Here is a 25,471-nt window from a genome sequence, read left to right as displayed (position 1 = left end):
TATTCTTTCTTTTATAGTCCAGTGGTCTAACTTCCATCACTGGGCTCAGGGCTAATTGAATGGCTGCTCTAATGTTTCAAAGTTATGCAGATTAATTTATTCCTGTATGTGTAAGTCAGTCTGAATTGTTTCTTCTGTCCTAATGTCCTCTTAAGCACCCACACATGTGCAAATAGGTTTGAAATCACACGTAAAGGAGATATTTGGTGTTTTCCTGGTTGCTTGAGCCAAAGACAGCAACTACCTTGCATGGGACCAGAAAAATGCACTTTCTTATCTCAATTCACGCATCCATATTCTGCCCCTTCATTGGCTAGTTTCTTGCTTCTTGCTCTTGCCTCTGTCATTTTGAGGAGAAAATATGCACGTACGTGTGCACACACACATACAGAGAATCTGCCACCTCCTCACTCCCCCTACTTCACTTCCCCAGACAGTGCCCACAGACACACGCAAGCTGCTGTCCAACTTTCTCTGTGCCCTTTGGGTGGACTTCATTTCTTTGCAGGTTTGGACAAGGAACGTACCCCAGCAATATCTGTGCCCCCTGAACAGACCGCCTTACCCTGATCCCAGAAATTAATTTCCCCTAAAGGGACATGCTGAGAATGGAAGGACTAGTCCTCTCACAAATTAAGAAAAGAATCTCCTAGTCTAGTGGTGCACTCATAATTCAGCAGAATCGGGTCTCAGTTAATTTTCCCTTTATGGTAAAGAGGCAGAACACTAACTTACTTATTTTTATTTACCCAACGTTTATACGGTGCTGGTTATGCACCAAACATGCTTCATATAGTAACCCATTTAATTCTAATAAACACCCGTGAGTTTGTTACTAGTACCATCTCCCATTTAACAGATGAAGACACTGAGGCACAGAGAGGTCAAGTAACTTGCCTAGAGTCACACAGCTGGCAAGAGGCGAGCCAGGATTCGAACCTGGGCTGTCTGAGTGCAGTGTCCGCGTTCCTCACTCCGCTATGTGGCCTCTCAGGAGGTGGGTTCCACCATACAGTCATGGAAAGTTTTATAGCTAAGTTTCTCCTGCCTCATAAGAGTCAACACAGCTGCTTCACAGTCATAGAGTCCCCGGACTTAATCCAGGCTTGTGGTAAAATCCATAAATGACCAATAACTGTAAATATTGCCTACCTAAGATCAGAACTCAGCTATCCTATTGGGCCTTCCCAGATTTACTCAATTTTGTTAATCAAGTTGGTTACTGTGCTTGAGTGCTGTGTAAGCTTCCTATGTCCCTTTCTCATCCACTAGGTTGACGCTTAGCTCCAGGAAAATGACAGAAGGAAGACATCCCAAAAGAGACAAAACGAGGTGTGTGACTTACCATCAAGAGATCACTAAGTGAGTGTATCTGGACCAATTGGTCGTTTATTTCTCCTTATTACAAAGCTAGGGCCGCATCACAGAAAGACTTCCTTTCATTATCCACGTGGCAAATCTACTAAGGTTCTCAGGTGTTAAATGCAGCCTCGTTAACGCACAGGGAGATAACAGGCAAAAGTGACAGGCCAAGCCAGGCAAAGATCTCAGCCACTGTTGCTTCTGGGTTACTCTCTTTCCAAATTTGATGACCAAGTTTTCTAGGAGAGTGGATTTCCCAACTGAGTGGTTAGTTGGTGGGTAGCAGGGGAGGGGTGAGGAGAGAGACACATCCTTGAAGGCAAAGCAGAGAGAAATGGAATTGCTAAGGGAAACTGATTAATGGAGGAAAAAGACAACTTAGTGTTTTTTACTTTTCTAAATAATCCTTCTCTTGGCAATTTCAACTCACCGCCATATTATTGGAATCAGTGAGCCAACTCTCTGCTTTGTCAGGAAAAAAATGCAACCCCAAATGGAAATGCATGGCTGAAAAAGCACATCCAGGCATATTGAAATAAAATGGGCGTGAACAGCTCCACATTTCTTCAATATGCTCTTGAACAAAGTCTCAATGCTTTTTTGAGGCAAAATCAATGTGAAATGCCACAGGGAGCAGCAGCGCCATGCTGACTCCACAATGTAACTTGCATGACTCCCCTTTATTTTTTAAAGGGTTTTAAACACTTTTGGTTTTGCCAAAAAAAAATCATTCAAAACTTCTTAGGATAAGGATTTCCTTGATTCAGGTTATTTTATGAAACCCATTCTTTATTGGCAGGCAAAGCACATTTAGAAAAGACCAAGAAGAAGTCATGCAAAGAAAAACTCTTTACCTGCATAGAATTCGGGACTGTAGACTGCACCCACAACTGGATTCAATTTCCAGCCTTAAAACAAATATACGAAAATGTTATTATCACAATTGATTTAACAACTTATCACAAATTAACTACAAGTCAAATGGAGTGGTGTATTTTCTTATTTTAAAGTTTAGAAGATACATAGTTTAGGTATACGTAAAAAATTATTTGCAATCTATACGTAGGAAAATAGATTTATGCCCTTCTTTGATTTTCTGCCAATTATATTAATAGTATGGAAATTACTGACCAGCTACAGGTAAACCTTTTGAAAATGATGTGGTAATTAATTTTCTCCTATATCAATATTTTCTAGAGTCACTATAATAATTTCAATTTTTTGTCTTCTTTACATATATCACTGCCAGATAATCCATCACATGTCGCTTTGCATTAAGTTCACAAAAATTTGAAAGCTTGCATAAACAGAATTCTTTGCAGCAATGTATTTCGATAATTGTCACTCCTAATTATGACCCAGAGACTCTATAGAATTCCGAAGTGCTTTTTAAATCCTAAAGAAAATGACATTTATCCACTAGAGACTAAGTGTGGAATACATTTCAGTGCATTCAGGAACCATAAAAATTCTTAATCAATGCATGATATCTAAGGTAACTTTCAAATAACCTGTATATAAAATTAACAGAATCTTGTAATTTTCCAAATGTTCTGGATGGAGCGTATTCTGTATAACTGATGCTGGCCGTTTAGAAACTTTTACTCAAGAAAAGAACATACAAGATTATTTGCAAATCGAGAAGCTATTCACATTAGAGATTCATCGGGCATTATTTAGGGAACAATCTCACAAGAATGATCACGTTTTAGGGTTTAGTGATCATTTCCTGCTTCTGCTGGTAAGGCTTTATGAAAACATCCTTTATAGGATTCCTGAAAGACAGAGGAAGAAGAGCGTGCTGCCTTTATGTCATTCTGCTACTCAGAATTGTGGGGGATCAGAATTGGCAACCCCAAAATGTGTCTCTTTGGCATAAGGAGTATTTTGGGCTGGTTACTTTTAAAAATTGCAGACATGGGAAAAGCTCTGAAAACCAAGTAGAAGTAGAAGTTACCCTTTGTAAGAGACATTTACATTTGTAAGGGAAATCTCCATTTGTAAAGATGTCTCCCTCTCTGTATCAGGAAGAGAGGAGGATGACCTTACCGAAAAACTCTTATCAATGCGGAAGGCAAGGACTTAAATCTGCATAATAACCTTACTGTTGTCTCCTGTCCTTTTCTGGTAATCTCCCATAACTGACTCCTCCCACTCCCAACATCCTCCTTTGTCTTTAGCTGAAGATGGTATTTAAGATGACAACCTCAGCCATTCTGCGAGTTACCCAGTTTTCCTGGGTTTCCCCCCTGTACACATGTTATAAAGCTTTGTTTGATTTTCTCCTGTTATTCTGTCTCATGTGAATTTAATTCATAGCCCAACCAGAAGGACCTAGAGAGGGTAGAGGATTTATCTTTCTCCCCTACAGAATTCAAAAGCTTCCTTCCTAACTTAGAAGAACACAAATTCTTTACCCTGACTACAAGCGCACACCATCTAACCCCTGTCCATTTATTTTGTACCCTTGTTCCCTTCTCTTCAAACCACAGTAACATTGGACTTTTTAATCTTTATGAAACCACCTAAGATCATTCTAGATCATTCTAGATTGTACTCACTGCTGCTCCCTCTGCTTGGAGAATTCTCCCCACTCTTGACAAAGTTGACCTGATGTTATTTAGGTCTCCAACGTCTTTCTAAAGCAGGCTACTTAATGCCACTCCTTCCACTCCTTAGAGCTACTCTCTGATCTAGTTCCCAGTTTTGTTTTCTGCATAGCTGCTAAAACCACTTGGATTTATCTTTTTTTCTTTCTTTGCTTGTTCTTAATTGTTTTAATAACCATTCTCCTTCATTAAAATTAATGGTAAAGTGAGCAGGACTGCCATCCGCTGTAAATTCCCAGCACCTAAAACTGCGTCTGGCAGATAGTTGGTTCTCCATAAATATTTACTTAGTTTTGTTCTAAAGGCACTGAAGGACAAGAGAGCTTTTTCTAATGGACTCATTCCCTTTTGGCTAGGATTCTATCTCCTTCCACCCTCCAGTGACCTGCTTCCTGAAATACATCTAATAAAGAAGGACCCTGTTAGGGATGACTGTCTTCAAGGGGAAGACAATAAGAATCTAGCCCTTGAAAATCACCCCAGCTCAGACTTACAGAGCTCATGCAAGCTTATATAAATATATGCAAATCACATGCAAATAGTCTCCTACTCCCTGTGACTCCTTCTAGTACCTGGAAGAGACCCTTGGGATAAATAACTCTGCTGGAGACCTGAGCCTGCACTGTCTGGAAGACGGACAAAACGATCCCAGTTTTAATTTCTCAGGCAGTCTGTGTATGTCTCCAGGCCTTGCAAATTCAGAGATTTTGATCAAGGACATTAAATCGAACAATGAGGCTTACAACAAAAGGAGAACAGCTGATAAAGCCCACCGCTCCCAGCCTCCCAGGGCCCCCCATGCAACAAGGCAATGGAGCAGAGACCAGACACATGGGGGTCTTGCTCCGTATCAGACACGTGAGCAGTTTAGAGAGATCTCTCTGTGGCTGGGCCTTGAGGGGCTGCATGCAAATCAGAGCTCCCCTCCTCAAATTTCACTTCTCAAAGCTCATGTGCCAGCCGTCTTTAGAAAACCGCTGGCCAAGATCCCCAGTGTTAACTATGGCTGTATCAGGTGTTAAAAGGCAAGTTTAAATGTGCACAGAAAAATCTGCACACTCCTTCTCTAGGGCTTTGCTGGGTTGGATAGCAAAGAAACACATTCAAGAAAGTTCCCTTAAAGACACCACAGGGGTTTCCAACACTGCATACCAATGCTTTCCAAAGGTATGTACTAAAGATGCCAGAGACCTGTAGCTGAAATGGTGCAGGAGGCAATGGCCAAAATGAAAAGTGCATATTGCGCACAGATGTGTTTTCTTTGGTTCACTCAGTATTTATTTATTTATTTTTTTTGCAACATGTATTCACTGCCAACATTTAAATTTCATCTAAAACACAGGATTTCTCGTTCTTTTGAAACATTAGTAGAAATGGCAACTTTAGGTTAAGACTCCCACATGGACTGATTTGCCAAAGGTGACCAGGAACCACCCCATTTAACTGCCCAGTTAGTCACAGTCACCACTGCTCCCTATCGTGCGTCTGGCTTGGAGTGCAAATGTCAGCGATCTTTTATCGTTGCCCTGTGCTGTTTTTTCTTTTAATAAAGAAAAATTTTGCTTTTCTCGGTATGAACACGAAAGATAGTCCAAAAAGACTGTGAGTTTCTGAGACTCTCTCTGTTTGCTCATTTATTTTACCTGCTCAGCCTCTGCTGGCATCTGAATATTTGATCCTCAAACTAGTATGTCTATCAGGAAATTCAACTTACTATCTACAGCCAAAAAAAGGAACACAATGACTACTTATTATTGAGATTAGTATGTAATTAAATTTTTAGGGCACTTTGTACCCCTGGGATTGTGTTAAGTACTTTTATCTCCCATAATGATTACTAATACCGTATGTAAGAGGTGCCATTATATCTATAGTTCCTACTTGAGCAAACTGATATGTGGAGCATTTAAACAACTTGCCTGCAGTTCAACAGCCAGTGAAAGGCAGAGCTGATAGAAAATCTACCTCTCTCCACAGTTTTGGATCTTTTTGTCCAGATCTCATCCTTCCTAAGATCTCTAAGCGAATAAAAGATCTACATCCAACACCCATGCTTCTCCAACAGCCAGGAAATCCCTGAGAATCTGGTTCTCAACTTGTTTTGCAAAGCAAATATCTGATCTCCAATGAGCACAACTTGTCTCTGAGGGTTGGTGTCCTCAGGAAAAATCAGCATTACATAGCCCCATTCCCTGTTTACAGAGCATTCTGATGGGTAGAGTTTCCAGACCCCCTATAGGTCATTCTACCGTCTTCTCTCATAGCCAAATTCAAATGTCCCGGGAAATGGAATCTGCATCTTCCATGATGTTATTAACTGTGGTCCTCAATAGCAGAGCCTCCTAGCCGTGTGTCTCACTGCATTTAGGGTCCAGTCTTACTCACCATTGGAAACTTTGCAGCTGCTTAAACTTTGGTTAGATACATGATTGAAGGAATGCATTGAATGTGATACTGGCATTGATAGTACATTTCACCCTTTGAGGACGACCTCAAAATCTCATGACTAGTAATGTATAACTTTGCTGAAGAGTAAGTTCGATGGTTTGTGAGAAGGAATTTGGTAGCTACTGAATGAATCTCACTGATCACTTAATTTTCTTATTTCATTGTAACTTCACTGGTCCTGACTTATCTCCTCTTTTTTTTCCAGCTCTATTGACGTATAATGGGCAACTAAAATTTGTATATGTTTAAGGTGTACAACTTGTTGATTTGATATACATATACGTTGTAAAATATTTGCCACAGTCAAGCTAATTAACATAGCCATCATCTCACACAGTTACCACTTTCTTTTTTTTTTCTTTCTTTTTTTGGGGGGGTGATAATATTCCCTTTTAATAGAGTCACTCTTGTTAAGGCTCTGGGAGGGCCCTGTATATTTTCAGTTATGTTATATTGCAATTTATGGGAAAATTTATTTGTAGTGATGATACTCAGGAATTAAAGATTGGAAAAGCTTTGAGAACTGCTTTTCTTTGAATACCCAAAGTCCGCATGATCTCCTCTATAGAAGCCAACTGTCTTTACGTAATTAGGATTTGCATTGGTTTTTTAAGTGAGTTCTACTTTGACCGTCCATCTACCCCTTAGGTACCATGCTTAGTCTATGCCACAGGTTAAGCCTCTGAGTGTCCCCTTTTCAGGTACATGGATGAGAGACTCACATGACTTATTCCTAGAAACAAAGAATACATGGTTACCTGGACTGGGATGTGGGATGTTTATTGCCAACATCTGGCAGGAATTTGGGGCTGCACATTTAAGAATCTTTTTGTTATTATAGCTGGTTGCCACTTGAGTGTAGTTCTGTAAGATGATGGGGGGAGAGCGATGCGCTTATACACACAGCAGGCACGGCCACAAGATTTTGTTACTTCATAATAAACAGAAAAGACTTCACTAATTACTTCATCTCATCTAGCCTCAGTTTTGCATCTTTAAAATAAGGATAACTATGTTTTCTTTATAGGACTTCATATGAGCCCAGTGCATTTAAAATGCTTAACATAATGCCATACAGTCAGTGTTCCAGAAAAGCTGGCTATTAATGAATGGTGTTCAAAAATCCCACAGGTCTAGTTTTCAGCCCTTGGGTATGACATTGATCAATAACTCTTTCATTAAAATAAATATGCATACATATGGCTTAAGGAATAATATTGGGTTTCCCTTGCTTCATTTTTCTCACATAAACAACACACACAAGCACCTATGCATATGCATGAAAACACACACACACACACACACACACACGATTGCTACTTCATAATTAAAGAAAATGCCCAATAATCAGATTGATGTCATCATGTATTAACTCTGGCAAGTTGCAGAGCTAACATTTTTACTCGGGCAGAGAAAATTCATGACATAAATCAGAGGTTTGCTTCATGTCAGCACTGGGCATTCCAAATCTGCTGTGGAAATTTTCTATACCATTTAAGGAGATGTCTTGGGTTGGTGGAGCTGGGAAAATGGGTCAGCAGAATAAATAATCCTTCTGGACTTTCAACTTAGAGCCCTATTATATTGAGGGTATATCTCTGTTTAATGGTGCCCCTTTTAAAAATAAGAACAAACTGACTTAGCCAAATTGGTAGCCATCAGTGCAAGAAAGAAAAACAAAAACAAGACTACCAAATGCTAATACTATCATTTATAACAGTAAAAAAAACCCTTAATGTCAATCAGTGTGGAAGGTTGGAATAAGCCCATATATCCATTTAATGGAATATTATGTAACCACTAAAAAGAATGAATTTGGTCTGTTATATACTAACATCAAAAGAACTCTACATTGATTTATAAAAGCCAATTAAAAATGATATGTACACCATGATACCATTTATATAAAAACCATGTACACAATACTGTGAATACTATAAACATATCTTACTACACATATATGCATAAAAAATGCAAAACAAAAGTATAGGCTATAATCTGTAATAGTGGCATCCCCTGAGGTGGGAGGAAGGAACCAAGTTGGCAGTGGTGTTATTCAAAATATATTTTAGCCTTTTCTTTAATGTTTCTTTCTTTTTTAAAATGAGTCTATATTTCTATGTTTCATGTGTAATTAAAATGCTAAAACCGGAAAATTCCATACATTTCCCCCTATAGCAGTAATAAAATTATATTGTTTTTAAAAACCTATAAAACAAAGAAGAAATATCTTTAGCCTCACAATTCATCAACCATTAGCATTTTGGTGTAATGTCCACCATAACTTAGTTGAAATCATACTGTACATGTAATTTTTTATTTTAGAATTTTATTTTACAATTTTTCATTCACTATGGGCCCTTCATGGTCTTCATCCTGCTTATTGTAATGGGTATAATATTCCACTAAGTATATATACTCTTACTGCATGACTTTCTAATTTTTGGTATAATTGAGTATATGATTAGCATATCAGCAGATCTTCCCCCATATATCTTAAGAGAGATTTATTCTGAGAAGGAATAAAGAATCAAAATGTTTGCAGATTTTTAATGACTCATCATATATATGTGAATTCTTATTGTGAGGACTTTGGAGACATCTTCTCGGTTAGTAAGAAGAAAGGCATTGTCCTGAAGGGGTCTGCAATACACAGCAACATCCTCACAGGGCCCCAAAGGGCACTAGGCAACTCAGAGAGGAGCAAATCACGCACTCATACACTCTGCTCTCACTGTGGAACTCGTCGTGAGGCACGCTCTAAGCCACTTCAAAAGCCTAATAACTCCAGAGAAGACTCAAAGCCGGAACCAAATTCTGCAGCCGCACATTCAGGAATGATTAGCGATCAACGAAGGGGCAGTGATAAAAAATTAAACAAACATCCTCCCTTAACTTACTATAATAACAACAAATTAAATTAACCAACTAATCCCCAAATAATGACTGTATCTCACCCCAAATGGGAGTTATTCTAGAGAGACTGGAAGAAGAGCATGCACACTTAACCTGAAAACTAAATTGGCCTTTGTCGTGAAAATTATCGTATTGATTCAGGCGGTTCACTGTGGCAGGTCGACAGCAGGGACACAGTAGCTGTGCTGAGGCAAACTCGGCTTGTTGAAACGGATTCTCTGGTTAAAGCACTTAATAGATTCAGAGGCATCAGAGGTAGAGCTGAGTTCTTATAAAACGCCAGTCTCTACTTACCGTTTGTATAAGGGTTGACAGTCTTTTTATTTGTCATTACACGTGCTGTGGCATTATTTACCTATGTACATAGAAAACACAAATGAGTACATGTTCCAGGGCCAGCCCACAGTTCAATTAGTTGCATGCATTATGACTGTGATTACTTATTAAAAAAAAAAAACTAAAATGCATTTTAATTTATAAAAGGCAGTAGGTGCATAACAAAATCATACATTTTTATAATTACATTTACTTCATAACCGTTTTAACTTACAAATCATTTCAATAAAGCAATGTCATATCATTTAAAAGTTTAATAAGGAGACAGTAAAAGCAAATTAAAAGGAACTGCATAATTGAAGATTTAAATGCATGCGTGTACTCCATGGTAACACAGAAACAATAAATACTTTTTTAAACATAAAATAAAGTTCATATGAAGGAACATGCAGTGGAGTAGGAGAGGGAAGAGACAAGGTACAAGGGCACATAAATGTCAAAAAAAGGGACAAACAGGTTTTAGCCGTGTGCAACACTGTGGGAGGGAAGAACCATCCGGGAAGCAACATCTAGCATTCAACACTTGGAACAAGAGCCTTTTACATCGCAAGAATTAACGAAATCATTCAAGCTTTAAAGTCACAGCTAACAAAAGGATAAAAGAGAGGGTGCATTGTTTAACACAGTATGGAGTTAACGATCTGAGTAAGATGTGCACCGGTCATGTCTCAATCCAGTCAGAGCCTCCCAGGCTAGCTTAGAACGTACACTCAATTACAGGCGTACCAATATCCAAAAAAATAGAGCATCAAGAAAACTTAATACAACAAGTCAAAAAAATTCACGTGGTATATATATATGTATATAGATATATCAGCACTAAATACGTGAAACGGCAGATGGACTTCACCACTTACCATTCACCACCATCGCCAGCATGGCTTTGTATACAGTTACCATGGTTACTGAGAGTTTGGTGAGGGGCCTAAGCGTTATCGTCGAGGGGGGAAAATGAAAGGCAAAATATGCAACATCTTACTCCAAAGACTAAAGCATTTTTAACTGGTATTTTTTTTTTTTTTTTAAGTTTTAACAAATATGACCCTGTGGCCACGTTGAGGGAGATCCAGTGGTAGAAAGAGTAAATTTTGAGTATCGGAATTTTAGCGTTTATTTTTTTCATTGAAGCGGGGCCAGATATGGAACAGGAAATCCTGTTTGGTCATTCACTTTATTATCAAAAGAATACAAAGATTCAAACTGGCTTTTTAAAAAAAAAAAAAATGAAAGGTTTAATGACAAAGCCCTCTCATTTTTTTTTTAAACAATTGTTCTTTCGAACGCTATTTCTTTCACAATTTGGCTTAATTTGCACACCACTGTGGATCCCTCGTCAACCCTGCAGTGGAAAGAAAGAAAAGAAAAAAAGAAACTGCTCTGTATTTTGTTTTGTTTTGCAACACTCTCTCCACTGTTTGGAACCTACTGGACCCACTGACTATAAAACACAGAAAATTAAAAAAAAAAAAACTTTCAGATTAACCTTTCTTTTGTGTCGCTTTTGCCATCCACCTTTCAGCAGTCATAAGAGTAACATAATAAAGTAAAATTAAAAAAAAAGTAAGGCCAGTTTTCCTTTTTATATATAAATATATATATATATAAACAATGAGAAGGGAGAGGGTCACATACAAGACACAATGATGCATCTGAAACGACGAATGAGCGTGAAGCAGACATTTATAAAAAAGATGTAAAGGAAAATATTTTGAACATGCACCTCGATTTTACGGCCCTCTACCACGGTGCCGTGTAATTTCTCCCTCGCCCTGTCCGCATCGGCACTATTTTCGAAAGTTACGAAACCAAATCCCTGCATGCAGGAGGGAGAAGGGAAAACAACATGCAGATTATTATTTCAGTCAATGACCACTGTGTAACGTTCTCTTGCTTTAATTTCTATGTCTTGTCCTGGCTTCAGTTCTGTAACATGCAAATTAGAGAAATTATAAGAGTACTAAGGTGTGCAATAAGTAAGCGACAAATGTGAACAAGATTTTTTTTTCTGTCACCCATTAGCTGTAACCCCTGAAGAATTCAAAGAATGATACCAAAAATACCTTTCTAAATGTCACTACAGAAGAAAATAAATCTAACGGAAAGAAAATGAGATCAAAATAAATTTACAGTGTCTTCACAGAGAAGAAAAAGAAATAACGAGGAAAAAAAATAAGGGAATCACTTTCTTGACATGCAAATTAAGAATAAAATAAAATAAAACGTGTGCACAAAATTCAACAATGAATGCCAAAATCTTCTAACATCGCCTAAAGAGTCATGCCGTGTGGTTTTAAGAACATCTCTTCTTCATGCAATTTTAGGGTTATTTGAATTTGTCAATTCTACAGCCTTTACTTCTCAAAAATAAAAATTAGAAGCCTAAAAAAAGGAAAGACCTTTTTTTAATAAATCTTAAACTCTTTGATCTAATAAACAAAATAATCACATGAAATGAATAGAAATAAACATCAATTGATTAATAATGCAAACAGTTCCAGTAACGTTTTTTAATATTAATAACCTCCCCCTCCCCTCAAATAACATACATGCTTCTGAATCTGTCAACTTTCCCAACTACTTTATTAACCGAAAAGGGAAATGTGTATTGTAAAGTTCTAACACATTATGCGGGTATTCATTTGTCATATCAACAGGTAGAAAATAAAAATGCTTCATTAACAGAATGTTATTTATAATAACACTCTGAGCAAGTCCTCATTTACTGATAGATAACGAATAGACCCTTGACTTCACCACTGGCATATTTCAATATTTCAGCCTCAAAAAACAACCCCACTAAACATCACATTGTCAAATCCATCTTTTTTCTTCACTGACACTGTTCCTAAGAAGAGTACAGAAAATATGACACATTATTTTTAAAACCCCTAAAAATATTTGTACATCTTGTTCAGAAATATACACCAACCTTTTGAAACAATTCCAGTGTAAATTTGCCCAGCTCATTCTGGTTTTCACACTGTAAACTGGGTGAAATAATGCAATCTGTTAGGACTCCTATTTGCACTGGGTAAATGTTACATAATGGTAAATGTTGGCTTTAAGCTTACATGGGGCAGTATGATGTTCCACTTTGCTAATAACATAGACAGTAATTGCTAATAACAGGTAGTCATAACCAACTAGCGTTAACCCCCAACCCCTCAGGAGGGCGCTAAAGTGATCTCCGAAGCTCAGGGTACTTGAGAGGTGTGCCCAATGATCTGCCTAAGAGAGAACTTTCTGATATTAATAGGGGGTCATCCATAGAGGACACCAGCTCTGGATGTGTTCAAGCTGGAGCAGACGATTATTTGACAGGATTCTGTAGAGAAAAAAATAAATTACTTGGGGGATTGGACTAACTACCTTTCATAATATTTCCCACAGTGAGGATCTGTGGTTAGAATAGGCCTGAATTATTTGATTAACATAAGATTATACGCTCCATCAGAAGGGCCCTATTTAGGTGGAATGCCCATGTTAGATACTCAAATATACTTCCTAACTGAATAGTTTTGAAATAACAGCTCTTCAATGGGCAAAAGACAGAATTTGGGGAGTTTGCTCTGTTTGATGGTTCTGACTTTGGCCGATGGGTCCCAGACTTATTGCACATTGGAAGGAACCGGGGAGCATATTAAACTTATAGATTCCTGAGCCCTGTCACATATCTACCAGATCAGAATCCCTGAGTGGACCCCAGAAATCTGTTTGCCAAAAATGTTACTTGTGTGGACCAGCAATTGGCTTTCCATGGCCTCTTATGTCAGTAAGCACCAAGAAAAGAAGGTTTTGGTTGATTGTGTAAAGAAGAATATTATATTGCTGATTTCTATAGAGCAACCTATGGAGCGGAATGAGTTTTTGAGGTGAATATCTCTATCTGTCTCAGTTATTTGGATCTTAGGTGTAGAGGTACAGCCAAAATCCCATAGCGATGTTCTCTTTCTCACCTCTAAGCCTAACTCTCTAGCACCCATAGGCATGTGATACATTTAATAAATAATAAGGGAAACTAGGACTCTAGCCGTATCAGGGGCAAGTAATTCTCTCACTAGGCAAGGAAAAAAAGGCCAAGTCTGAGTCTGACCAATGGAGGGCTTGGTGGCATCATTGCTGTCTATGGGCCCTACCAGTCTTTCTTACCACAGCACTGAGAAGACTGTAGCCAGGTGAAACTGAACATTCAACCCACCTGTCTAACATTAGCTGAAAGACTCAAGTCATCTTGAGTCTAGCCTGAACCCAAGGCAGACCACACTGGCCTAAAATCTGCATTACATCTGTCAGGGAGAGATGAAGGTAGAGATAGAAATATATTTTGAATCCCAAGGAAAGTCCACAAACTACAAAAGAAGTACTCCACTCTATTCTCAAGTTCTCACTTTGTTTTGAAGTAAAGATAACATATTGCATCTTTTTGTTATTATTCTTACTCTATTTTCTGCTGAACTGCTTTTTTTGAGCTGCTTAATACTTCTCCTTTCCAGCTGCTGAGATGACTAGTTGAGATTTGATGAGTTGGATTCATCAAGAGCTTGCTCCGGAAAGAGTCCCCTTTCCAACCTGTTCCACAGGACAATCACGTCTCCACGCAGACAAGAAGTGATATGGCCACCCTGGGTCAGAAGATTGCCAGAATTCTCACCGGGGAGCTACACTGTAACCAGAGAGACCATCACCTGGCCATTCTCGAGTGCCCTCTCTATCAAGTACAGCTGCTAGGTGGCTTTGAAAGCAGGTGCTGAGGCTGCTTCTTTTGACCTCCCTCACGGTCAGAATTCTATCTCAAGGAAACAGCAACTTGCAGTTCTTAAAAATATTCTGAATATTTTTATCTCAGCCTTAAGAAGCGACCAGAATGCACATTCAGGACTTGGCCTGGAGAGCCTAGGAACTGAGTGCAATGCTGATGTGTAACCTCTTAAAGATCGAGAGTGCACGAGGGGCTCCGTGGAGGGAAGTTGGATGCTCTCTGAGTGCTAGATGAGAACACTGCTTCCCAGGGTTTCTCACAACAGCGGGTGAAGCTGAGAGAAGACACAATGTTGCTGGAGAAGGGAATCTGTGACGTGCGCCGCCCTATGATGAGAAGGCATGATCAATAGGTCAGATGATAGCGACCCCAAGATGGACCACCAAACCAGCACGACTCGCTGATTTTAAAATCTTTTTGTGAATCATAAATTCTGACCTTCTCGTATCCCAATTATTCTTCTTTTTTGGTCTTATGGCATATTTGAAGGTGATATCTTCCTTTTCTGTATTAATGCAAAAACATTTTATATCTTAAATAAAGTCTCTGATGCACTCAGGATGGAAGAATGCACTGATTTTTAATCTTCTATGAAAATCCAATTCCTTTAGTTTCTGGTGCAGAGAACTCCTATCTGTTTATAAGAGGAGAGCTGTTGATAAGAGTCTGAAGGTTCATTTTCTCATGGGACTAAGAGATTCGCAGCTCACATCTTGCCAATGACTTCTGCACACACACAGCTCCTTCACGCTGGAAGCACATCTTCTGTCCTTCCCTTCCCTGGGAAATTCTGACTCATCTTTCACTCTCTGCTTAAATGTCCCGTCTTCCCAGAAGCCTTCCCACCTTTTGACAATATTGATCTGCCTGCTTGGAATCTCAGAAGCCTCTCATTTGCCATAGAACATAGCACACTTTATTGCCATTGTTTCTCTTAATGGTCTGTCTCTCTTGTTACTCAGGAAAATCTATGATGTCAGGAAGCACTTCTGTCTCACTCACAGTTAATTCACCAGTCTTGTACCTGGGATGTACCCAATACTTACAGATATCTATTGAATCAAAGATCAGACTGTATATTTCCTAGGTGTATTAAAAAGTAGGTATATCTGGCTGTATCCCCCAAATAAAATGTTTCAGAAGTAAACAAAATGCTTTTAAGTCTCCTAAAGGATCTCTCACCCCAAAATGCCATCTAATTCCCACTTTCAAAGCCTGGCATATCTTTTTAACATGTGGTTTCCCTCTACTTGCTATCCATATAATATATAAACTATTTATGTTATACATTCCCAGGATAATATAGATACTGCTTGTGTATGTACAGGTGCATATGCACACACATGCGTACACACACCAAACGCCCACAGAACACACAGCCATCCTCACAGAGCATTGAATGACCTGTCTCAGGGATTGTCCCCAGAGAGAATGGCCGGAAGCTGAGCTCCTAGCTCCTAAGGGCCCACCCATCCCTTGGCTGCTTTTCCAGCACCAAATGATGAAAATGAGGTCGGAACAGCGGTTCAGGTTTCTCAACCATTAACATGGAAATGTTCCTTTAAATAAAACACTTTCCCATAAAGGATAATGTCAAGTATGAAACATATCCCTGTGTGAACCACTGCCCCCATTTAGCTGTTCCCACTGGACTGTCTCCACAATACTCCAGTCATACCTACCGTCTGCCCTAACACCTGCAAGACTAGTTCTTTCAGAGGGAGCATACCCACCGAGAGAGGCTATTTTTGATGTTTCATAATCAAAATAAAAAAAAAAAAAGCATCTTTACAAAGTCAGTCTCTGGTTGCAGCAAACTTAGTCTTATTCCCGAAGCCTCAGAGACAGGCTAATCACGGGAATGACAGAAGGAATCTTAAAAATAGCACCACCATTGTACCTTCAAAATAGCAAACAATAATCCTTTAATGTCCCAAAACAGCTCCCAAAAGGAATTAAATAGCTTCTCCAACTGACAAAAGTTACAAAACAAAATCTAAATTAAAAACAAAACAAAACAAACAAACAAAAACCTTTAAAAGCAGTAGTGCTACAGACTCAGGATGAGAAGAAAGTTGGCCAACATTCCGGGTCATCTTCTCTAATTTTGCCAAGAATATATTAGGCCTGAGTGAAAAGGATCAGGCTGGGTACATTTTTGTCTTAATGCACTTTGCTTTGCAGGCAGAGAAATGGTCCCTGTAATGATTTTCATACGAGAAGCAGAAAGAGAGTTAACTATTTTCCCTCAGCCTACAGGTCAAACTACTGACGTATTACAAGAATGACTGTAAAATATCTGAAATTATAAGAGAATGACAAAGTCCCTGAGCGAGCAGAACCAGAGAGTATAATGGATTGATTTTTTTTTTTTTTTTTTTACTCATCCAGCATATCACAACATCATTTTGGCTGTGGAGAAGAGAATACTGGAATTTTCATCCCTCAATTCAATGAGCATCACTCTCTTCAGTTAATACGAAATTGACTGAGGAGGGTGCAAATTGCCTAAGAAATAATAAATTCAAATATGTGCTTCATGGGGAAGAGGTGGTTGCTATACCCAAGAGAGCTGGCACCTGCCACTTTAGATAAACCACTTCTTTTTAGTAACTCTCCTGGATACTGAATCGTCCCAAATTGCCTGTGTAAAGAAAGTTGTGGGGCTAAAACCAGTATCTCTCTGTATCTGGTAAGCAATCTCTCTCAATCTCCATTTTCACAGCCTCGGGATGCAAGGAGAAGGGAGATTAAGACACCTGACAACCTGGGGTGTGGTGCTCTGGAAACAAGGCAGAGTTATTGAAAGTGTTCACTTTCTGGTCACTGAGGTCAGTGTCTGAGCCCTTTAATAGCATCATTCTCCGTTATCACTCAGTAGCTGCTCATATGCCTAGTGCACTGTTTTCCTCAAGGGAGATTCTGATGGGGTCTTGAGTTTTCTGTCGGTGCAGGTAGAAAAAGGACATTTTAGCAACTACAGAACACCAGAGGGCAAAGGGGTATTTTGCATTCAGATGCAGCATTGGCATTTGTCTAAAACGGGAAGACATAGTGTGTATAACTTTAACAATAGGCCTGGAAGGATTGTGAAAACAGATTGCTGGGCCCCAATTTCGGAGTATCTGATTCATCAGGTCTGGGTTGGACCCTGAGAATCTACACTTCTAATAAGTTCCCAGGTGAGGCTGAAGTTGCTGATCCGGGGACCGCACTTAGATGCCTATTGATACAGATGATGTTTTGAAAGAGTCTGGCTGTTTCTCACGCCTAACATATTTCCATTTTGAAAGTGCTGGAGCCTCTCCATATAACCCTCGATTTTTATTAACACTGTTAGCTCTAGGAAAATCTACTTAAAAATTGATTTCTTACAAAAAAAGCAATTCAAAGCAATGGCAAATTGCAAAATGTGGATCAGTAAACACCCTAATGGATAAAATTATATTCAAAAGGTTGGTGTATATGAAATTTTATCCCCTACAACCCAGGAAAATAACTGCACTTTATTAATACAGAATAATCACATATTTACCTGCTCATGAGACTATCAACTCACTTTTTAATATAAAGAACATAATTATCACTGAAAAACAAAAATGTAGCAACAACATTATTTTTTTAAGCATGGGTAATTTTCCTCTGGAAACTTGATATATATAGATAGATATAAAACAGCAATTTTAAATTACCCCCTTATACATTTTAAACTGAACCCAGTGTATTTCCCACCATTTTGGAAACTGGAGGTGGTCTCTCAAGGAATTCCCACTGGAGTGTATTTTCACCACGTGCTAATTAAAACAGTGCAGTTGTTTCCCCTTATCCATAACAAGCATTTTAAAATAAGGTAAACAATTCTAAAGTGAATTAAGTTGCTTACCTTTGAGCCTCGCTCATTAAAAATAATTTCAACATCTAAGATTTTACCAAATTGCTGCAAAGAAATAGAAATATTTTATAAGCAAGAAGAGAAATGGAGTAAATCATACAATGCACATTGGCCATTGTTCCCCAAGTCAGGATTTTTTTTGTCTTTTTTAATATCAAGGATACACATTTTATGTGATTCTATCATTAAACATTAAACCAAGAGAAAATACAACCACACATATTATTTCCGTATTATGGCATACTCCATCCAGTGAGTTATCATAGTAGGGGCCTGGTACAAAGTATGTCATCCAGAGGTTAATTCTACTTTCCTTTCTTTATGTGTGCATGATTGCTTTCCCAGGCACTGAGCAGCAAAATTAAAACTGGCTTGGATATACCAATCCTCTTAGGCTATACTAGCAGCTGTCCCACTAGCCATCAGGAGAAATACACTTGATGAAGTGGGACTTTGATAGTAAAATGTCCAACCAGAATACGATTTTGAGGATTTTGGCCCCTAGCCTCCACAAAAGGTAGGAATAGCCAGGCCATGTAAGACAAGTAAAGTATAACCAGATAAAAACAAGATCCACTACATGGGTACCCATTATAATCAAGATCCCAGCACAGTTGTGATTGGTCCTCAGGCTGAAGTGTACTTCTCTCAAGATGATCCTCCATATTGTTAAACAATTAAATTTTAGATAATTAGCATGAATAGGCTCTATAAAAAGTGAAAGCAAGTCTTAATATATTTAAGTCTAGAAACAAAGTTTCAGATTACAAACAAATTGGGTGGCCAGATAAAATACAGAAGCCTAGTTAAATTTAAATTTCAGATTTCTCGGGATAAGTATACCCCATGCAATATTTGGGACATACTTACACTTAAAATATTTGTTATCTAAAATTCAAAGTCAACTATTATTTCTTGTATTTTTTTATCTGCTAAATCTGGAAGTCCTAGCGAGAAATGCACATCAAACAATGCTTGATTCACACTTAAATAAAGGGAACATGGACCCCAAAACCAGAAGCATCTGGTAATCCCAAATCCTTCTCCTTGACATTGGAAGCCTTTCAGTTTTCTTAGATCACGTGAAGTAGAGCAGGCATTTTTTGGTGTGGTCTGTTCTACATAAGTGCAGGTGGGAGACGGAAATTTTACCCTGATGCAGAATGAGAGCAAATGCCCATTTTAGGGATTAGAAAATAAACAGAACGGGGCCAGCCGGGTGGCGCAAGCGGTTGGGTGCGCACACTCCGCTGCAGGCGGCCTGGGGTTCGCCTGTTTGGATCCTGGGTGCGCACCGACGCACCGCTTGTCAAGCCATGCTGTGATGGTGTCCCATATAAAGTAGAGGAAGATGGGCACAGATGTTAGCCCAGGGCCAGTCTTCCTCAGCAAAAAGAGGAGGATTGGCAACAGATGTTAGCTCAGGGCTGATCTTCCTCACAAAATAAATAAATAAATAAACAGAACAAAATAAAGTAATATTTCCATCTTATTTTTCCTTTATTTTAAGCTTTCTTATCATTCCATTTGCTTTTAAAGCCTGGATTTTTATTGCATCCTTTATTACCCTAGGAGATTCTGTATTCTGTCTCTCTCACCCTGGTGGAGAGCAGTAAGCGGCCTCTGTGTAGCAGAGGACAGAGTGAATGGAAGGGAGGGGTATGACAGAAAAGGAAGAAGTGACTAGAACACAGATAACTAGGGGCAGCTCGCCTGACCAGCGTGCTTCAGACACAGAACACTGGGAGGCCCAGAGACTAAGTGTCAAGGAAGTTCCCTGAAGAGTCAAGACAAAAGTTATTTGGAACATACAGAGGCTATCCTCTGGAACATACAAATAAATCTAATTTCTTTGGAAATACAGAATATGCATACTCCAGTTGAATACAAATAGCTCAAAACCTTGAAATGAAAGTAGTCCTGACTATGAGAAAAAGAAACCCAAAGTTTATGTTGTCCTGTGCCATGGAAATGCACCCATCCCTCAAGATATGTACCCAGCCAGGGGATTGTGGACTTGAATTTTTCTTGTTGAGCAGAAGTACTTCTCTACTTCTCAGAAAAGTAGAAGGATAGGAAGAAATCAAGCTGAGAAGGTTCAACTAGGAGAGGAGATGCACGTGCAATGTGCACGTGCACGTCCGGGCATGTGCAATGGAAATACCAAGAAACATGCACCTAGCTCACCCTGCAATGTGTGGACACTCCTATATTCTTTTGGTCAAGAGAATATTCTTCCACAGAGCATTTTTCAGTGCCCTCAATGTGGGCAGAGAAAATCATTATGAATAGAAGAAGAAAACTTTCAGGTAATTTATTTCAGGCGTCAGAGCTTGGAAACACAAATACTTATGGATAGACAAGCTTGAAAAGAACGTCTTCCAAACCATGAAGCAAATGTCATCTCTGGAACATTCTCTAAGGAGTCAACACAAAAACACTTCCTGTGAAATAAGATCTGGTTGAGATAGAACCAATCAAACAGTAATCCTAGCACACATCATTCCCTAAATGAAACAATGACACCATATGCCCTGAAATGGACTCAATGTTTCCCTTTTTGGCAGTTGCCATTGGGTTGATGATTCTCAAAGCCAGTGAAACAAGCTGTAAGAAGAATGCTGATGTAAGCCCCATTTCTAAGACAGTTGTGTACTATGTTTATAGTATCAACAGTTTAATTGGGAAGTTTGGTACTAATGATGTAAACACAGCTGGCACGTTTTCAATTTAAATAGACACGACTCATTCGCAGACATAACTACCATTTGTTTGCTCAACACCAATGTTCAGCAGCGTTCAACAACAACTCAGAATCCACTCGAGGTGTCTCAATAGACGGATCAAGAACAAAATCTGGGAGCTTATCTGCACACACTGGGGCAAATATGTACCATGCACTTTTAGACATTCTCAGATCTAATAATATTTCTCTGAAAAACTGTGAAAGATGTGCAATGGATACAGCATAAAACGTGAAAGTAAAGGTTAGTTCAAAGAGTGCACATAGAGGCTAAGAAAAGGCTCAGTTTTCTTAGGGTCGGCTTCAGGTTTGGAATGCAGAAATAGGAGGCACCACGCCATGTCTGGAAAAAACGGCTTCATTACCCATAACATCGTGGTAGATGGAACTTTGGTATTAACATCGAAGGTACAGGCATCTCTATTTTATTATTCTATTTTATTACTAAAAAGGTGATCATCAAAGATTATTTTGCATGTTCTGAAAGTCTTGTGATCTATTTTTGGTGACAGTAAAGAGAGACAAATATTCAGGCCCAGAGGGTCTGCATTTTGATAACAAAAGCAAGGCTGTGACATCAACAAGGGTATTGTGCAAATCTGAACTCACTGAGTGGCTATTTCTAAAAACTATTCTATGATGGAATGTGTTTTAACAGTGAGAGAACCATTTCTCTCACCCAAAGCCCAAATATGCTTAAGTTTTAAATATCAGATTAAATTAAGCATTTTATTCAGGAGAAAGCCATGGTAATTAACTTGGTGAAAATCCATACATTCCTTTCATGGGATCCTCAAGAATTCAAGCAAGGAAGTGCATGCTGAGGCATGATCCCTGACATGACCAGGACTCAAGAAGAAAGTAGCTAGGGCCAGGACCACCATTCCTTCCAGAGAAACATCCAGAACGAAAGCCCCGATAATATAATAGATCCATTCACTCACACCCCAACTGGTTTCAAAAAGTTTCCAAGTTTCAAAAAGACTCTGGCTTCTGCTTTGGATTTTGTAGCCACATAACTTCTTGACCAAGGAACGTTCCATCTTAAAAGAAAAAAAAATCTATGAAAAGCTAGAAGATTTAATGCCAAATAGTGGAACAAACGCTTCCAAAAGAGGAGAAGTAAAGAATATGAAGTCCGTGGTGGAAGAAAGGTAAGCGAGGTCCCAGTGAAGAGGCACCGAAGACACAAATTAACAATAAAGTGTGAGGCATCTGCCGTAACCACTAGGCCTGCAGAGGTTGCAAACTTCATGACTGAATTATTCATAGTTACAGAAGTTGCTATGAATACTGCCAGGTTGTAGGCAGTCTGAGAAAGGAGGCTGCTTTTTTGTCTTGTTTCGTTTTTAGTTTGAAATCCCCACGGCCATATTTAACAAAAGAGACAAAGGAGAAAAGCACACAGATTTTTGTGAGGGTTTCTCTCTGTAATCTGTAATAGCCCTCGTTATAGGTTCTGCTGGACAAAGGCAAAAGATAGCACCAAAAGGAGAGAAGATACCTCATGTCCAAAGGACTTGGAAAATACCTGATTGGGATTAAAATGTAGTGTTTTAGAATAACTATGACGTGAAAGAGGAAATCACACTTAATTCTCTCAACTGGAGTGTGGGGAGCCACTCAGAATGCTTACAAATGCCTTTCAATGGAAACATAGATTTTTTTTTTAGTGGTGAAATTCCATTTCTTCAAAATGGTGGTTGTAAACCAAGGAGGACTCAGATTTATTGCAGAGTCCAGGAATCCGTATGTACCTGACAATTTTTACGGACAAAACCCATGAAAAAACCTTGCATGCTTTTCTAAATAGACACAGACGCTGTTTGTGATGAACAAAATTAATTTCAGTATTCCTGAATGCATGCTGCATTTTCTTAATTGATAGACACTAAGTGTATCTATACAGTTAGTGTATAAGTGTATAAGATACACTTAGTGTCTATCATCTTGTCAAATTGACGTGTTGTCAGTTGCTTGAAAATTTTGAGTTTTACAAAAAGTGGCTCCAAAACCAGGAGATTTTGATCAAGGTTTGACAACCTGTAGTATGATCCATCTTTTGGCAAGACTTTGCCTTGCCTCACCTTTCCTACCCTTATAAGAATAGAGAGCCTCAGATATTCATGCAAGCAAGATCCCTTCTTTGGGAGTTCTAGCTGTGAATATTTTGAATACCTCTCCGACTTAGCAGTGTAGCCCTCCGGTAACTTGCAAGATAACCGAGAAGACCAGGTTGGGAAGAGTAACCTCAGCAGTGGGAATTGGGGTGTGCTCTAGTGAGTGACACCACAGAAGAGCACCAGGATGGTCAATTAAGAGGACCAAATTCAAAGCCAGCATCCCAGTGACACTTGATGAGTAAAGATAGACTGAAGAGCAAGACATCTTCCTAACCTGATGTGGCAAAGGAATCTAATTCCTCTGGCTGCCCATCATTCAAACCTGGTCTCCCTGCTTTACAGACACTTAACCTCGACTTTCACTTTGAATGCTCTGCACTTTTCAAAGTCATCTTTGACCTGAAAGTGCCCGAGGGTATCTCTGCTCTGCAAGAGTTAGAGAGCTCAACTCAAGGTTATTACCAAATGAGAGAGATAAAAGTGCAGAAGCTGACCTTTTCCTCTGAAATGTCAGGATTGGAGTCTGGGTATCTTAAATATTAGGACGCTTGTTCTGCCTCTGTGTCAGATGCATACTTGATAAACATCATGCAGGTTAAATAAATAAATGGAGCAAGCTAACCCCAGAATTGCAGAGTGATGAGCCAGAGCTCCCCTTTTCATATGGAGGATGAGTTCATCTTCCCCAGAACTAGGCATTTAAGTTGCGCCTCTTCTTATTCCTTTTGCAATATTTGCATCCATCCACAAACTCTTAGAAGTGTCTCTAAGCAGCCAACCTTTACTCTAAGTCAAATGTTAAGGATGTAGTTCTTTCCAGTGAATCCACAGATACTTCTCATCAATGCTGAGATGTCATGGACAAATAGGCTGCATTTGCAGGTATGAGTGATATCCACGCCTGGTCATAGCTTCGTCCTTTGGTGGACCTGAGCCCAAAGAAATGGCAAACTCATCCCTTCCCAAGGTGGCTAGTGCAGATATCGTCCAGCAAAAGAATCAGGGTCATGATGTTCCATGAGGAAGCAACCCTGTCATTTATTTTCTCTGGGTTGGTAGTGGCTTCTGGCTCACTCTGCGTTTGGCTGTGGTGCCTGGGCAAGGCTGTCATTTGTGGCATATAACATCACAGTAAGAACCTCTGAATCCTCGTCACTGATCGTTGGAGAACATATACTGCAGGATGCAAGTCAGACTTAGAAATCTCTAGGTTTTTTGTTTTGCTTTTTAACGAAGCTTTATGCAGAACTAATTATTCTCTACAGCTGCACCGGAAATCTAAACGCACAGTGCCTGGGAAAGAGTAAGGTATGCAGGAATACGTCATGATAATTTGGCAACTGCAATAGAGAGAAGAACCAAGGTGACTCATGATGCTTATTTTAGCCCTGACATGGGGTCCCAGGCCACTCGATTTGGGGTCATCAATGGGTTTGTTTCAATAGTGTGTGATCTGGGAGTTCATTTTTCGTTTGACATTCAAGTTACTAATTAGAAGAAGACCATTTGGCAAAGTGGAAACATGGTGAATGCAAAGAAATTTATACTAAAATCATAGAGAGATCCTAGCTACAATATACCCAAAGATTAGGACCTAAAAGGCCTTTTTTCCCCCCTGTGTAAATATCTCACCTTCGTATATAAATACCAAGAACTTCCATGAGGAGGGAAGGAGTCTAGGACCCCAGAGCGGGCACTGCAGAGGAGAAAGGCCGTACTTACGCCAAACATTTGTCGGAGGTCCGGATCCCGGAACCTGAAGGGGATGTTGGAGACGTGCAGCCTCTTGGGCTGGGACTTGTTTTCCGTGTTTTCAGAAGGTTGTGTCTGGGGCTGGCCATCCGTTGGGGCTGCGTCATCTGTCTGCTAAAAGAACAAGAGCAAAGCAAAAAGGCTTTGAGTGGACCCGAAGGCTCTTTTCAAAGTGCTTTAGCCTCCTCTAGATGGTAGGAAAATGCCAGAACAAAGGAATAAGGACAGGGAAGGAAGTGCTGAGTCATTCATTCACTCAAGAAGTATTTATTGAACATCCACTGAGTGTCCATCATGGAACTAGGATTCAGCAGTGAGCAAAGCAGTCGAAGATTCCTTCCCTCATGGAGGATAATTCTCGCTGGGAGAAGATAGACATAAACTCATTAATAAATAAATATAGAGCCGGCAGAAGGAGATAAGCATACAGAGAAAAATAAAGCAAGGGAAGGGGTTAGTTGATGCTGGGAGGGTGGGGAGTTTTAACAGGTAATCGGAGAAAACTTCATTGAGAAGGGATGAAGCTCATTA

The 25,471-nt window shown here is 39.3% G+C and overlaps 1 protein-coding gene across 4 annotated transcripts in view; it reads right to left on the bottom strand.

The window, feature by feature from the left end:
• RBFOX1 (RNA binding fox-1 homolog 1) overlaps positions 1-25,471 on the bottom strand; it is a 354,626-nt gene that overhangs the window by 96,565 nt on the left and 232,590 nt on the right. For 3 of the 4 annotated variants that reach the window (XM_087449191.1, XM_014793462.2, XM_014793467.2), the window contains 5 exons: positions 24,911-25,054; positions 18,314-18,367; positions 11,392-11,484; positions 9,630-9,690; positions 2,217-2,270 (listed from right to left, as the gene is read on the bottom strand). In XM_087449191.1, coding sequence (XP_087305317.1) covers positions 2,217-2,270; positions 9,630-9,690; positions 11,392-11,484; positions 18,314-18,367; positions 24,911-25,054 — 406 coding nt within the window. The remainder of the gene's footprint in view (positions 1-2,216; positions 2,271-9,629; positions 9,691-11,391; positions 11,485-18,313; positions 18,368-24,910; positions 25,055-25,471) is intronic. The other variant, XM_087449192.1, reaches the window with a different exon arrangement.

Source organism: Ceratotherium simum, chromosome 26 (assembly GCF_057802395.1).
Source record: "Ceratotherium simum simum isolate JZ-2026a chromosome 26, ASM5780239v1, whole genome shotgun sequence".
NCBI lineage: Eukaryota > Metazoa > Chordata > Mammalia > Perissodactyla > Rhinocerotidae > Ceratotherium > Ceratotherium simum.
Note: the sequence above shows the minus strand (reverse complement) of the source record. Positions and strands in the feature narration are given on the sequence as shown.